This window comes from Periplaneta americana, chromosome 16, assembly GCF_040183065.1.
Source record: "Periplaneta americana isolate PAMFEO1 chromosome 16, P.americana_PAMFEO1_priV1, whole genome shotgun sequence".
NCBI classification, from domain to species: Eukaryota; Metazoa; Arthropoda; class Insecta; order Blattodea; family Blattidae; genus Periplaneta; species Periplaneta americana.
This window is the reverse complement of record NC_091132.1, coordinates 165,871,602-165,887,923: the sequence shown is the minus strand read 5'-3', so window position 1 is coordinate 165,887,923 and position 16,322 is coordinate 165,871,602. Positions and strand designations below refer to the sequence as shown.

Sequence of the window (16,322 nt, the reverse complement as noted above, 5' to 3'; positions counted from 1 at the left end):
CATGAGGAGGTATATTACCATTAGAGATACATTGAGGTACAACCTTGTATAATTAATTTATGGGTAATGATGAAAGTATCAAAACTGTCTCGGCATATAGGTTTTTACATGTGCAACGTAGAGTATTTCATGAGGATTATAATAGGTTAGTACATACTTAATTGGCTTCTTTTTCATAAACCTCTCTGCCCAAAGTCACTGGCCTTTGCTTTACTTTTTTTTTTTTCGAAACGAGCGTTCTATTTTCTGCGACTGTTTCGAAATTCCGGATTGCTAATGTGCTATAACTCTTTCTAGCCCTTATTCATGTGATATATAAAATTTTATATTTAATTGTTACTTCAAAATTAGGAAAACTTGGCAGTTTAACATAACTCATTCCATTTCGTAGCAAGCATTATCATGAGAAAATCTGTATTGGTATTATTATTATATTATTATGATTCATGCCATAGGACTTCATGTGTTAAAATCATCCTTAGCTATAATTAGTAATATTTGTACCCCAGAAACTTTTATTGTAAATGATTTCCTATGTTTTCGTATCATTTATCTTAATGTTTTTTTTTTCTTTCAAATTGTCACACAACTGCTTTTAATGTTTATTCTTTATGAATTCATTAGGAGGCCGATTTATCGAACAGTTATTTAGGACAGCTTCTGTTAAAACAAATTTATTATTATTGGTATTTCTTGTTTAGCAAAAGTTACTCTAGTAATAATTTTACAAAGCTCTGCTACAATGTCATTTACAATTGAAACCGTTTTTGCAAAACTTGCAAATTTGATATTTTGATGGATTCGTTAACATAAGGCAGGCCTCTATATGATGTTCAAAGCGTCTTAGTAAAATTGGGTAATTTCTCTTCATTGTAGTGTGTCAAACTGTGATCGTTTTATCAAAACTTGCTTTCTGCTATAAGTGAGAGATACAGCAAAACTTGTTTACTACAGTGTTTTGTCTCTCCTGTAAAATTTAGTTTTTTCAGTTAGCAAGTTTTGCAAAAATGGTCCTCAATTATAAAAGATAGGCCTATAAAATATTTTTCCTCTCATTTAATGATAAGTATACTCCTAGTAATCGACATAAAACATTGACTCAATTGAAAGAAGTATTTGAGATGTCTGTGACAATTTGAAACTTGCATAATCTCCTATTGAATTCAATATGGCTGACGAGCAGTTTTCACCTCCATGTGGATGTTGTTATTCTAAGTTATTTTATCAGAACCAAACCCAGGAAATAGTGTATAAAAGTCTGGACATCACCAGATGCAAATACCTGTTATGAGAATGACAGTATACAAAGAGGGAAACCCGATGAGTCTCCAGAGAAGAGACAAGAACCAAGGAATAAGAACTGATCAAGATGTTATATTAGAGTACAGGACGAAGGGTACCAACAGACAACTTGTTCACACGCTGTAATTTGACAGAGATCCTTTTAGCTCAAAACATAGTCCTCATTGACAGGGAGAACAAAAAGTTGACATTCGAAACAGTTTACAATAGAGAAAGGAAGAGAAGTTCTTTAGTCTCTTTTAGGGTTCATGGTGCTAAGACTGACATTATATAATCCAAGAAAAAAAAAACTGTTGTGCTGCTGTCAACACAGCATCTTGCAAGTCTTGTTCAAAGGAAGATAACAATTTCAAGCCACAAATAATACTCAACTATAACAAAACCAAAGCAAGGGTCGATACTATGGAGAATCCTCGGCATCACTTCATTTCACCCCCTTTGATTTGATTACCTGGTTGGGTTGATCCGAGGTTTTTCCCAACCAAAAGGCAAATGCCGGGTAATCTTTTGGCGAATCCTCAGACCTCTCTTCATCATTGTAGAAAATTACTAAATTGTAAAAGTGTAAAAATTGTAGAATATTGTAAAAACTGTAATTGTAATATTATCAAATTTCGATTTGTTCCACAACTTAAAGCTTCATTGCTCATGTAAGGTCTATGGAATATAATAAATGAATGAATGAATGTTAAAATGTTATGTTTTATTTAACGACGCTCGCAACAGCAGAGCTTATATCAGCATCGCCAGATGTGCCGGAATTTTGTCCCGCAGGAGTTCCTTTACATGCCAGTAAATCTACTGACATTAGCCTGCCGCATTTAAGCACACTTAAGGGAACAAGGTAGTGTGAACGTCTAGCTGTCACACATTCCGGAAAGAAAATTTCTATTACTCACAAGGTTCTCAATGAATTTGCATGTAAATTTTACCATATATACACAATGCCTTGGAGATTATTTTTGTTTTTAGTTTGTCTTGCTATCTATTGTATTTGATTTTATAAAAATTATTATGTGATAAAAATTATCGAAATTTTTATCTAAAACAGTGGTATCTTCATGTACGTTTTTCTCAGAAGTGACATGCAGTACAGGATTAAATTTTTTGTACATGTTCATTATATACTTTTTTACTTTGTCTGCCACAAATACGTTGTTAGGACTACCAGGTTAGGAGAAATAAATTTATTCACATTTAAGAAATTGAAAACCATTTTTGCTCTAATTTTTCCAATGGTAATGTGTCACTAAAAACCAAAATTATCATTATATTCTTATGTCTTATGGCGGATAAAGTTCAAAACTATATATGAAAGAAGTGTGCAAAATTTCAGATTTTTAGCTCCAATAGTTCCTGAGAAAAAGGAACATATGTGTCAAAAAATTTAGATTTGAGAAAAATGGGTTTAAAGTTAGTGATAACAAATTGTACCTCACATCAATGCATTCCAGGATCATAATCATCTGCTTCTTCACGAGCCGACTCTTTCTGCTTCTCAGCATTCCTTCTTGTGGTCCTGGCTTCCTTCGTGGATGACTGGGCAGCTTGCTGTGCATGATAAACCCGTTCGTTGTCGATGCGACATAGTGCTCTCTCTGTGTTGAAACCTGGTTTTAGGCCCATTTCATTCAAAACCAGCAATCCACGTGCAGCACCATTATTGAATGTGATCACGGCATCATGCACAGCAATCCAAATTGTTTGATGTCCCACAAATACTGTTTTTGGTGCTCGCTCCCAGATTAAGTTGTTAAAACTTTCATTTTGGTTCTGTGTCTGGCCATGTAAACACTTTCTGAGTAGGTTAACGTCTGACAGATCTTTATACACTGGTTTTATGGTCTCCAATACTGCATTAGGAAGAGAATGCTTGTGGTGGTATGCCTCTCCAGAAGCTGCAGCCTTCTGAAATCCACAGCATGAGTCGGGTCCTTTCGGGCAGAGTTGGTGTTGAGGTCTGTCATCGGTTGAAGCCTTATGGAGGAATGATGCCCACACTGCTGATGTCATTTCATTGAGACTGTTTGTGTTACGTCTAATAGTCAGGCCATAATAAGTCTGAAGTTTGTCTATTTCAGCCTCAGTTAGTCGGCCTGGTCCACCAAGACTCTTTCCGTCAGAAAGTTTTTTCCCCTTCATTTCTTTCTTGAGGTTTCTCAACCTTCTCCCCATTCTCTTTTGCATGTGGCCCACACACTCTAGCTTTTCAATAGCTACATCTCCATAAGGCTTACTCTCACAAACAGTCTTGTAGGCCTTAGAGTCTCCATCGCCCAAATATTTTACATACCTGACACCGCGGTCTCCTAAAGAGCGCTGGAAAATTTCTTTAGCACCCTCTGCCTCCATGGCTGCACTTGACCCGTCATGATTCTTGACACACTTGTGACCTTCTATATTAGTGCTGCAGCCCCTGCAGTGGTTGGATAATACTTCCACATCCAATACCTTGCCCGTAGCAAGGGACGTTGCTGCTACGACACCATGATGAGACAAATGTCCCCTACGTTGCCATGTTCCATCGATAGCCACTGTCAGGTCACCATTTCCTCCATTTGCTCTCTTGGCTTCCATGGCAGCATTCATCATTGAACCCTTGGAAACTTCTCTCAAGTTTCTTTCCAAGAATTCAGTGTAGTCACTAAATTTAGTAGGTGGAGGAGGGAGGTTGAGCATGCCACACAGGAGTTCACCACATTTCTTCCCTTTGCCTATAGATCGGAGACCATATACAAGTCTGACATTAATATCATAGTATTTGTGCCTCGTGCATACTGAAGTTCTTGATGTGTTGGCAGCATCACACTTCTTGCACTTCATAACAATCTGGGAGCAGAGACCCAATCTACCACTAATATTTTCCTCTATATACAATGAGTCTGAAGACTTACAGTATTTACAGATAGTGTTTTTATTCACAAAAGATGAAAGTAAGTCAACACTAATAATAATATTTACATCATTAGGCATACTATTTTCACTATTACTACTATTTACACTGTCACTATCATTATGTACAACTGCTTCACTTAGTTTCCTCTTGGAAGCACTAACCACACACTCTGTAACACTATGGTCAACACGTGGAGTTCGGAGGTTAGACTGCACATTGAAATCTGTGTTTTTTGTACACTCTCGTACTTCTCGGCATGTTGTAGAAATGAAATCAAATTATAATGAACTCCAAAATTTTCACTAAGTCTGCTAAACTTTTCACTATTATTCACAAGAAAAAATGCTCACATTCCTTTCCACACAACAACAGAGAAAGAACAAAGCAGCGTCACGAAGCTGCAGTGCAGCCACTAACTTTCCAGCGCAAAATAACATTTACCTGCGGTTTTTATCACCTCTGGAAGCAAAGAAATACATGTACCAAGAAGGGGATGTGGCACTCCAAGTTTAAAGGGATGCACTGTCATATTTAAAATGGCATTTAAATTGCCATAAATTGTCGTATCACTATAAACCTATATATTTTCTTAATCAGGAGAGATTGGAGAATTTAACTACTCTAACATTAAAAAATGCCATTTTTGACCATTTCATACTACCTTGTCCCCTTAAATGCCATCGACCTGGCCCGGGATCGAACCCGCAACCTTGGGCATAGAAGGCCAGCGCTATACCAACTCGCCAACCTGGTCGACTGAATGAATGAATTAATGGATGAATGAATGAATGAATGAATCATCATGATATCCTCAATTACTCCAATATTTACTGTATATTTTAAATATTAAAATTAAAATTGATTTCAGAAATAATATCAATGTTCGGGAGTACATATGACTGTAAAAAGTTTTTTCCTTTCCTTAAAGTTAATAAATGTTGTTGTTGTTGTTTTCTAATGTCAGGCATTTGACAATGAAGTCATTTGACCTCTTGCACTCCAATATTTTTCAAAGATATTATCATGACCAGCCACTGAAGCACAGATTTTGAGATGTTCCGAATCCATTTCTTGGTTTGAGTTGCACAATGGACAGTTAGGGGACTAATATATATTCCAATTCTATGCAGGTGTTTGGCCAAACAATCATGGTCTGTTGCCAATCTAAATGCAGCTACAGACGATTTTCTTGGTAAATCGGGAATTAACTGTGGATTTTGATGCAGAGAGTTCCATTTTTTTCCTTGGGATTGTGTTACTAAATATTGTTTGTTGAAGTCTAAGTATGTATATTTAATAAATCTTTTCACAGAGTAATACGTAGATTTAGTAACAGGTCTGTAAGTAGCAGTGCTGCCCTTCTTTGCTAAAGCATCCGCATTCTCGTTTCCCAGGATTCCACAATGGGATGGTATCCATTGGAATACAATCCTTTTATTGAGTGATAATAATTGAGAGAGCATTTTAGTTATTTCTGCTGTTTGAGATGAAGGTGTGTGTTTAGAGACGATTGATAGAATAACTGCTTTGGAGTCTGACAATATAACTGCATTTTTTAATTTATTGATTGGCATAGAAGATTCCTGAGACTTTCCGTTATTGCAATGATTTCACCATCAAAACTTGTTGTTCCATATCCAAGAGATCTATAAAGTGAGAAGAGACAGCACGTAACACATGCACCGGCACCTTGTTCTCTGGAGATCAAGGATCCGTCAGTGTATAAATGAAGCCAGTTTTGTGGAGGGTACCTAATATTAATTATCTCTAAAGACAATTGTTTCAGTATTTCAGTGTTTACTTCTGATTTCAGTATTTCTTCCGTTAAATTTAGATTATATTCTATATTTAATAGAGTTAAAGGGTTTGGTTTAAATTGTAAGTTTTCTTTTAAATTCGGGATATTGATTTTCTGTTTTAATTCTTGAACAATGGATATGAAACTTTTCTGAGTTTTCAATCTACAGAGAGGACTGTATGAATGCCAATTGTTTCCTGGTAATCTGATAAGTTTTTGATATTGAATCAGTGCTTTTTCTTCTATTGTCATTTTGATACTGTTAATGTTAGGGAGGAATCTCATAGAATCAATCTATTGGAGTTGTTTTGATTCCACCAGTAATGAGTCTGAGAGCTTGGTTTTGAACATATTCTATGTCGTTTATGAAAGGTGAAGTAATCAAAATTTCTCCGCAGTATGTCAGCACTGGCTGTATAAACATTTTGTATGTAGTGTTCAAAGTATTTATAGAGCATCCCCATTTCTTTCCTGCTAGTCTTTTTACAAGGGAGAATTTTTACGAGCTTTTTCAGAAATGTATTTCAAATGGTTGCTCCATGTTATCTTACTATCGAAAATAACTCCAAGATATTTGGATTCATAAGTCCTAGGAAGGTGTTGGCCATTATACTGGATATTGAATTCTCTTTCTTTTTTACCGAGTGAAAACATTTGGTAGTTACTTTTGCTTAAATTGAGTGTCATCAAATTTGCTAAGGAGTCAAATGACAGACAATAATTCATGTTCAAGTTAATGATTGAAACTGCTGACGTAATATTACCTGATGTAGAGATATCTAAAAACAAACATCAAATGCCAAGCGTCTGCAATAAGTCTTTCGAGTAAGAAAAACGAGCTCTTGTAATATAAGAAAATATTTTCCGACATTATAAGTACACATTGCAAATAGCAACAAAAAAAAAAAAAAATAAAAATAAAAATAAAAACTAAGCAATGATATAAACGCGTAGGAAAACTACTTTTTTTTTCTGTTGTTCAATTTGTACATGTATTTACGTACTAGTACATGGTTCTTTCTTTCAATGTTTCGTAATAGAATATAATTTAAGTACAGGAACATGCTATTTTTGCCTAGAAGAATATGCTATATATTGTTTAACGCCAAGTACTGCTATTTTATACAGAAACAGTCATAAAATTATAATTATATATAACAGATATTTCAATTTTTAAATAATATTTATGCCTTATTCCACTGCCGTTTGTAGAAGTATTATATAAATTGATTACACTTTTTTATTGCTGATTATTATTGTGAATGACGTATATCAGGCACTAATAACATAAACTGTCCCGTTTATATGATTGTGATTTCCCTACCGTAACACTGTCTACATCCCTGCTGTACGCTGAGTATTTGCAATGCTCAAACACAGGCTATAAGGTCAAGGACAACAAGATGGAAAAATTAGTGACCCTAACAATAAGCAATGTAGATGCAAATGCGAAGATAAAAGTGAAATGATGAAGTGGGTGGTACACTTTAAAATATAGTGCACACTACACTCACCTCTCAGGAAACACTTCATCCTCCTCTGAAGATACTTCCACTTTCTGTTCCTGCTGAACTCCGTCCACATCGAACATATCTTCCTGGAAAAGCGGGTAAATAATGAAGACATGGGCATCTGGGTTATCGGTTTCGTAAGTCAGACACATAACTTTTCAAACCTAATGAACCCAATCTCAATTTTCAGTAAGGTTATAACTTCTATACAAAATCCCATTGCTTCCTCCAAACTATATTGAAGTATATCCTTTATATATTATTTCAATTCAGGCTACATGCCTATTTTGATATGCACAGGAATCGAGTCTCAACCTAGACAATTTGTGTATGTGTATTTATGCTGCAAAATACGTAACCAAAATTTGCTACAATATTTCAAGCAAATTAATAGTAAAATTGTATTTACTGACATATGAATACGTTTAGCTGATGCATCATTGTTGAAGGTTTTATTTTCTCAAAGTGCAAACTCCCTAACACGACTTGTTCTTTTCAGATAACATAACAGATAATACAAATTTTGCTTCCACACAATCAAATTGGCCTTATTCAGTATAACTATATAATAATAAATAATACAGATAGTTCCAGCGGGCTGAGAAGATTCACATCTCGAAATGGGTTGAGGGATGGAACATGAAATTTGCCGTCTTTGTAAAAGTTTGTAAATTAATAAGAAACCAATTTGGTGAGAGATATAGGAAGTTATGGCAGATCAAAGTCCGTAATAAACGGTGTTAATGCTGATGTTATAAATGCAAGTCCAGAAAATTATAAGAAACTATTTTGGAAGGAGTATAATATACTATGAATCAAGTTGAGAAAGAACATTAGATGACCTACTTACAGTGTTGCAAATTTTCACAGACTTGTTTGTATAAAAATAAATTCAAACTGTTACAAGCACAGATGTTTTATTATTATTTTTTTCTATAAAATTACTTCTTAAATAGGTTAGAGGACTTCCAAATCCCTTGTGAACTTTGGATAAACCTATCTATAAGCTTGAACCCTTCGAGCATAGTAATTGCTAGGTTAAAAATGAAAAGATTTTATAAAGTTAAAATGATATCCACAAAGATTTTGTAAAGTTAAAATGATATCCACAAAGATTTTGCAAAGTTAAAATGATATCCACAAAGATTTTGTAAAGTTAAAATGATATACACAAGAACTTTTTCCATATACATAATCCATTTTAAATCTAAAAATGAAAGCTCTCCAAGTTTATAAACTATTGAAAACAAAAATACAGTTAATACTGCACTTTTAATGGTTTTCACATAATTAAAAAATGGACTACCTGCATATCTGTATACTGACAGTGAACAACTTACATCAACTTCAGATTTCACGAATACAAAGCTCGTAAGCACCGGGGAGTCTTCAATCTTTATCTCTGATTTTATGTCGTAAGTCTGGTCCATGCATTCTGTTTTCATGATTGTCGCTTTCAGATGCGATAACTTCTCTTCCTACAGGACATAAAGACATCATGAATGATTATATTTGGTTATTTTGAAATATTTGTAATATCCCAAAATCTAACTCTTCACACTGTCAACTAATTAGATAAGAAAATTGATCCCAAAAAGGCAACAAGATCTTAGGGCACACGCAATGACTGATAATATGCAAAGTGTACCTTGTGGAAATAATTTATATACTGTGATATGTGTACAAGAATCTGATTTATACTCTACACGACGTCTGCAAATGCCTTTTCGAGTAGGATATTTTATTGATTATTATTCTTCAGTACAATAACAAATATATCATCAAGAACTTTTAAACAAACAAAAAAGAAACAGGGAGAGTTTTCACTTTACCTCTGATGAAGCCTTATTCTCCTCTATTTCGTATGTGTTATCATGTGCTTGTAAGTGCAATGGATCAACTCCAGGTTCAATCTTGATTAAATCCATCTCAACTGAAACAATTGAGGTTATGTGACTGACACTGTGAGTTGTTGAGAAACTTTCATTAGAATTTGCTACGATCTAATTTACATGGCACTTCCCAGTGCTTATCCTCTTTCACAATACCATTGCCAAGACTCTGGAATCCGCTACCTGCTAGTATTAGGGACTATGGAAATAAAATGAAATTCAAACGCAAACTTATTACGTTCTTGGTCAGTAACTGACCGAGAATCTTCCATACTCGTCAATAAAGGACTGCTGACATAAACAAAAGCAATTAACAATAGATATCTCAGTCATGACAGCCTCACAAAATATTCTGTCGATTGAATAATAGGTCTTGCTACGTACAATATAATATTATACTATATGACTACCCATTTCAGAGAGTACTGTCGACCACTGAAAAATACGATAATTTGGTCCAGAGAGCTTTCTCTTTTGATACAAAGATGAAAAATGTAACATGTTTCTAAATTAGTATTTTAAATACTGATACATTCTTTAATAAATCACTGAAAAGCAAATGTGAATATAGGATGTGGAGTGAGTACAAAATTAGTATTATTTTTTATTTTTTGGCGCATCATTTTTCGTAAACAACGACAAATAAAAACTAACATGCCACATAATATTATTTTAAGAAATACAGAAAACAAGCATGAATTTTTTTAGTTGGTTATTTAACGACGCTATATTCAACTACGAGGTTATTTAGCGTCGATGAGACTGGTGATAGCGAGATGATATTTGGCGAGATGAGGCCGAGGATTCGCCATAGATTACCTGGCATTCACCTTACGGTTGGGGAAAACCTCGGAAAAAACCAACCAGGTAATCAGCCCAAGCGGGGATCGAATCCGCGCCCGAGCGCAACTTCAGACCGGCAGGCGAGCGCCTTAACCGACTGAGCCACGCCGGTGGCTACAAGCATGAATAATAGTTACCATTCTTAATGATCTTGAAACAGAAAAAAACCTATGGAATAGAAATTACATACAAACGTGTGTGTAATAAACAATAAGCAAAGCATCTTCGATTAATCATTTCAAATCAACGTGAACATTGCATGGATTATGTAGGAAAATAATTTCTTATAGGTATGTTGTCCCCAATGTGCATCATTGTTAACTCATGAAAACAAATGAAAATTAACATGGCACATAAACACTATTTGAAGAAAGATAGGAGACATTAACTAATATTCTTCGCTCTTAGTCATCTCTGAATGGAAAATAGCAATGAAATATGTATGAAATAGAAATTACATACAGGTGAGCATATGAAAAAGCACAACAGTAAGTGGAATCATATTTGATTAATAAACTTAAATTACTCCAGTGTAAAAGTGGCCCATATCTAACGATGTCTTTTCAGCAAATTACCTAATTTAAAAAAAAATCGTGTTAGAAGATTGAATTTGTGTAGGCCTAATTTCTCTCTGAACCTTTCGAAATATTTGTAGGCACTCTTTTACATTAGACTGCCGAAAATTGGTTTATAGTCCAACATTGGCAGTGATATGTGAGAAATAATCGTTCAGTGGCCGGTGGATACTTGTGTAAATTGCAAAATTTTATTTCCAAATATGTAAACACAACATAAACTTCAGACGAAAGTAGGCCTATACCTGTGCTTCTGTTTTCATTACATCTGTTTTACTATTACCGGGGTTTCGTAACACGTTTTAGTTTGAGGAAATGAATGTTAAATGTTGGTTGTGGGGGAGGGATGGTCTTCTTATACCTTACCTCTTCCACAATTGTAATCTGATATACGTAAGTATAATATAACGATAAACAGAGAGAGAACTTCATTGCTTGCACTTGAACACTCAGGAACAATGGATATCAATATTGCCGTGAGTGTCGCGACCCTTGCTTACGGGATTACGGGAGTATAATCACGTAAGCAACGGTCGCGACTAAACAGCAGTGTCGCCAACGGGACTAAAATTCCGTCAAAAGCGACGGAATTTGAATGTAGCGGACGGGAAAAGATTGGCTTTGACAAGTGACGGATTTCCTGGCGGAAATTACGACTTCCATCGTCTTTGACATTTTTAAGCTGCTGTCATTTCTAATCGTTCAATTTTTTGGGAGGAGGTTATACCAACTCAGCACAATAACTGCAGAACTAGAGGTAGATGATGTGGAATAATTATTATTATTTTCTTAAATCAAGATTGGTAAAGAAGTTGCGTTAATATTTGTTTTTATTTGTAAAAAGATATGTGTGGGTCTAATTTGTTTTAATTTTTATGGATTTCCAGTTGTTAGACTGATGGGGATAAAATTTATGTGTTGGCAGTGCTGCTACACACATCTCACTGCCCTGAAGATGCGCATTCGTGTTACAACAAACTCTTTGGTTAGCTACAAAGCAAAACAGATATATATAGTTCAATTTACAGATTCGTTCGCGGCGAACTAGTTCGATAGTGAGATTAGGTCAATAATCTAGTTCGTTTAGTTCATTTAGTTCGTTAGAGAAAAACTGACGTATATAATCATTTAGTTCGTTTGAGAAAAGCTAATGCAGTTAATCATTTAGTTCGATTAGTTCATTTAGTTCGCGTGAGATGGAGAGGAAAGCTGACGCAAAGATATAATCAGAAAATCAGTATTATTTTAACTTTGAGAAATATATATACTTATGCTGTAACTGTTTGCTCTTAAAGAATAACTGATTTTAGGGAAATCTGATGTTACATTACTTACTGTAGGTCAGTGTTTATTTATCACAACATTTCTTTTTTGAGAGAAAGTAACAGCATGATTAAAACTACGGTAAAATGAAAGCTTGAAAGAAAAGAAATATTATAGAACTGTAAACTGTATAATCTAAACCCAACTCTCAAGTTCCTTCTTAATAATAATAATAATAATAATAATAATAATAATAATAATAAAAGCAGATAATAAAATAAAAATCTCTCTTCAGACATACACATTTGGGAGACCGCACAAAAAATAACATACAATTGAACAAAATTTTATTGTCAGCAGACGAACAGATGGAGTGTCTCATTAAAAGCATCTTAAAAATATGCTCCTTTATCACATCTATCATGCACCGGGGCGCCGTTAACAATAGGGGCACAAAGAGAGCGTGTCCCCTCATATTTGGTCTAAGGCCCAGTTGCAGAAACACTGATCAAAATATGATTGGCGATCAAGGAGGGTTTGATAGGCCATCAGTTCTATTTCTGTTGCAGAAAGAACAATCAGTATTTGATCGGAGATCAGTCTTCCGTCAGATTTGATCAACAGATTTTAGCTGGGTAAAGGCCCAGTTGCAGAAACACTGATCAAAATATGATTGGCGATCAAGGAGGGTTTGATTGGCCATCAGTTCTATTTCTGTTGCAGAAAGAACAATCAGTATTTGATCGGAGATCAGTCTTCCGTCAGATTTGATCAACAGATTTTCGCTGGTTAAGTGACTGATCACTTCTTAAAAGAACATGTGTTAAGGATATTGCACCTATTTTAATTCCTTTAATACAGGGACATCACTTTATTTTTTACCAACATTTTTAACATTAATCTGGCTATACTTGGAAACACTGTTGCCCCCTTCCATTACAGGAGTTTGATGTTACTAGTGGAATATGTAAACAAATCATTTTACTAGGTACAGGAGGAGAGAAAAGTAGTGTATCCATTTATGTTGTAGGGAAATACGATATTGCGACTTTCAGTTTGATCATCACTTTTACGGAATTTATCAAAATACAGTAGGTTTTTTTTTCAAAAACTCAACTTTCCAGGCGGCTATGTTCGTTATGTAATGTCTACTTTATTTAGCTTATTAATTATTGATGTTATCATACAATATAGAGAGTGCATTTAAATTGAGGGGGTCATAAGTAAAGGGCTGTAAGTGCACTTAAGTTACTTTTGAGAAAATGGGGTTTAAATATTTAAGCTTTCGTAAAATCGGTGAAATTTTTTATTTAAATTTTAATGTGTGATGCGATTAAAATATCCCTTTGCCACTAAAATTTTAGATACTTTTGCTTACACTGGATGCACTTAACTCATGTTATTACAAATGTCACTAGCATGCCTTTGCTTCTAGCCACCTCAATTAAAAAAAAAAGCTAATCTGAATTTTTAAACAAGTTGCTGAAAATGGTTGCCGTTCATTACAATGCAGGCTTCAATTCAGTACGCATATTGAATTTATCGTTTCTTGAATATAATTTTTTAGTACGATATTATTAATATAGTTTCTTTCTTCTATAGAAAACGCAATCATATTTATGAAACACACTATACACTGCAGTGTTTACTTCACTGCTTGAAGACTTCGAATGCAACAGCGGCCGTAAGTTTGTGTCTGACAGGAGCAAGGACATTAGTGAAGGGGTGAGAGTAAAGTACATTCAGAAATGCAGGTACAATAAAAATGCAAGTAAAAATAAAATGATGTCCCTGTATATACCCACATTAACCCTAGAATGCTATCGTTCGTAATTTTGACGTATAATCGGTCATCAATTATTCCTCACTACATTTTCCATCAATCAAACTTCCTCTCCTTCTAGTTATGCCCCCATCTGTCAGTTGTTGACTAGCAGTCGTCACAGCAGGTTCCAAATTACATGCTTAACTAAGTAATTCTAAGATATATTTGGAAGTGTACACGTCAGATTTACGTATTAATAGACAATTTTCTTTCAGCGCAGTTTATTTATTTTCTTGTAAGTGTATTTTATTTGACACTGTAAAAAAGCACGAAAACTTCGTGATGGTCCTGACAATATTATGCGAATTATAGATGAAAATTCAGAAGATACTGCTGAAGATGATGTAAAGTTTGACAATAACAAGGATACCTACAGTCAGTTTATGGCTTTTTAAACTCCTTGAATGAGAATCACTCATGATGAACACCGCATTTCAAATGTTTTTCGTCTTTATGCCGGCGTTCATGGACTTTTACAGTACGCGACTGAGAGAAATGCTTACCACAAACATCACACTTGAAAGGTTTCTCGCCTGTGTGCAGGCGCTCGTGACTTTTCAGGTTACTAGAACTTGTAAAAAACTTACTACAAATATCACATTTGAAAGGTTTCTCGCCTGTGTGATAACGTCCATGACTCTTTAGGGTACACGGCATTGAAAAACACTTTCCACAAACATCGCATTTGAAAGGTTTCTCGCCTGTATGGTGGCGTTGATGCCTTCGAAAGTCACTCAAATACGAGAACAACTTGCCACAAACTTCACATTTGAAACGTCCCTCACCTGTGTGCCGCCGTAGATGGGTTTTTAAGTTGGATAACTGAGAGAAACACTTACCACAATCATCGCATTTGAAAGTTTTTTCACCTGTATGCAGGAGTCCATGGCTTTTTAGGGCACCCGACTGAACGAAACACTTACCACAAACATCACATTTGAAAGGTTTCTCGCCTGTGTGCAAGCGTCCATGACTCTTTAAGGTTGTTGGCATTGAAAAACACTTACCACAAACATCGCATTTGAAAGGTTTCTCGCCTGTGTGACTGCGTCCATGCTTTCTTAAGTCACTCAGATCCGAAAACAACTTGCCACAAACTTCACATTTGAAAGGTTTCTCACCGGTGTGCCGGCGTAAATGAGTTCTAACGTTACGTTTGGTCGGAAAACATTTACCACAAACATCACATTTGAAAGGTTTGTCGCCTGTGTGGCTGCGTCCATGCTCTCTTAAGTCACTCAATTCCGAGAACAACCAGCCACAAACTTCGCATTTAAAAGGTTTTTCCCCTGTGTGACGGCGTAAATGGCTTTTAATGCTACTTTTCGTTGGAAAACACTTACCACAAACATCACATTTGAAAGGTATCTTGACTGCGTCCTTCAGTTTTTCCGAATTCGACATACATATTTTAGACAATTCGAATTGCTTTTCATCTTCACGAGTCCGCGCAAGTTTCCCCGAGGAACCTGAATTCTTGGGAATCTCGCACACAGTCTCGTTCTCTTCAAGTGCAATAACATCGATTTTTGATGATTCATTCCTCTCATTGGCAGTTGCAATCCTGAAGAAAATAAACTATCAGTCTATAAAATAGTCGCAATAAATAGATATTTAATTACTGAATATTCAAACCCAAACAAACTTATTTCATGAGAAGGTATATTACCACTAGAGATACATTGAGGTACAGCCTTGTATAATTAATTTATGTGCAATGATGGAAGTATCAAAATTGTCTCGGAAAAATGGTCTTCACCTGTGCAACAAATTGAATCAGATTGGTAATAACACGAGTCCATATTTTTACGAAAATGAGTTACGGGTACTAAAACAATCTGGAGGGGTGGATGCATCATTTCCTGTAAAAAGAACGTGAGCCAAATCATTATTAAGCAGTTTTTTCATCGTAACCCATTAACGCCGAAATTATTATTACTTTTTATTTAAATTTTGGTTACTTTATATCTTGCTTAGAAGATGTTCGGAAATAAGAAACATATTTTTTTATTATTTTCTTATGTACACTTTGTGAGAATTTTGCCGTTGCCATATGGCACCGCCAGGTGTCTCCATGATCTCTGTTTAGCAATTCGTTATTGTGAACTAAGGCTATGTCTCAAAGCTCAAGTCCATACTACACACTAGTGACTAGCAACTAGCTGACTTGTAAACCACACACTAGGGAGTTTCGAACATGTATGCTTGAAATATGGCCTTCTTCATAGACTATTTTTCTAAAAACCATGACATCACGGTGCAGCACTCAATTAAGAAGGCAGTGTCCTAATGCAGTTCATTACGAGTTATATGGAAAAGATAAGGGCTTAATATATTACAATAATGTTTAAAACATTGTACAGAAGGTACTAACAATGTCAGTGTTCAAAGTTAACGTGTTATTCTACACTATATTT

General features: G+C 35.1%; 2 protein-coding genes across 2 annotated transcripts in view; both read right to left on the bottom strand.

Annotated features, from left to right (window-relative positions):
- LOC138691428 (zinc finger protein 665-like) overlaps positions 1-11,320 on the bottom strand; it is a 38,802-nt gene extending 27,482 nt beyond the window's left edge. Inside the window, exons 1-4 of the mRNA XM_069813354.1 lie at positions 11,184-11,320; positions 9,340-9,440; positions 8,848-8,985; positions 7,511-7,593 (exon numbers count right to left, since the gene is read on the bottom strand). Of these exons, the coding sequence (XP_069669455.1) occupies positions 7,511-7,593; positions 8,848-8,985; positions 9,340-9,435 (317 nt within the window). The 5' untranslated portion in view covers positions 9,436-9,440; positions 11,184-11,320. The remainder of the gene's footprint in view (positions 1-7,510; positions 7,594-8,847; positions 8,986-9,339; positions 9,441-11,183) is intronic.
- A 1,687-nt stretch (positions 11,321-13,007) lies between these two features.
- The window catches only part of LOC138691783 (zinc finger protein ZFP2-like), a 12,293-nt gene continuing 8,978 nt past the window's right edge, over positions 13,008-16,322 (bottom strand). Inside the window, exon 4 of the mRNA XM_069814175.1 lies at positions 13,008-15,469. Within this exon, the coding sequence (XP_069670276.1) occupies positions 14,317-15,469 (1,153 nt within the window). The 3' untranslated portion in view covers positions 13,008-14,316. The remainder of the gene's footprint in view (positions 15,470-16,322) is intronic.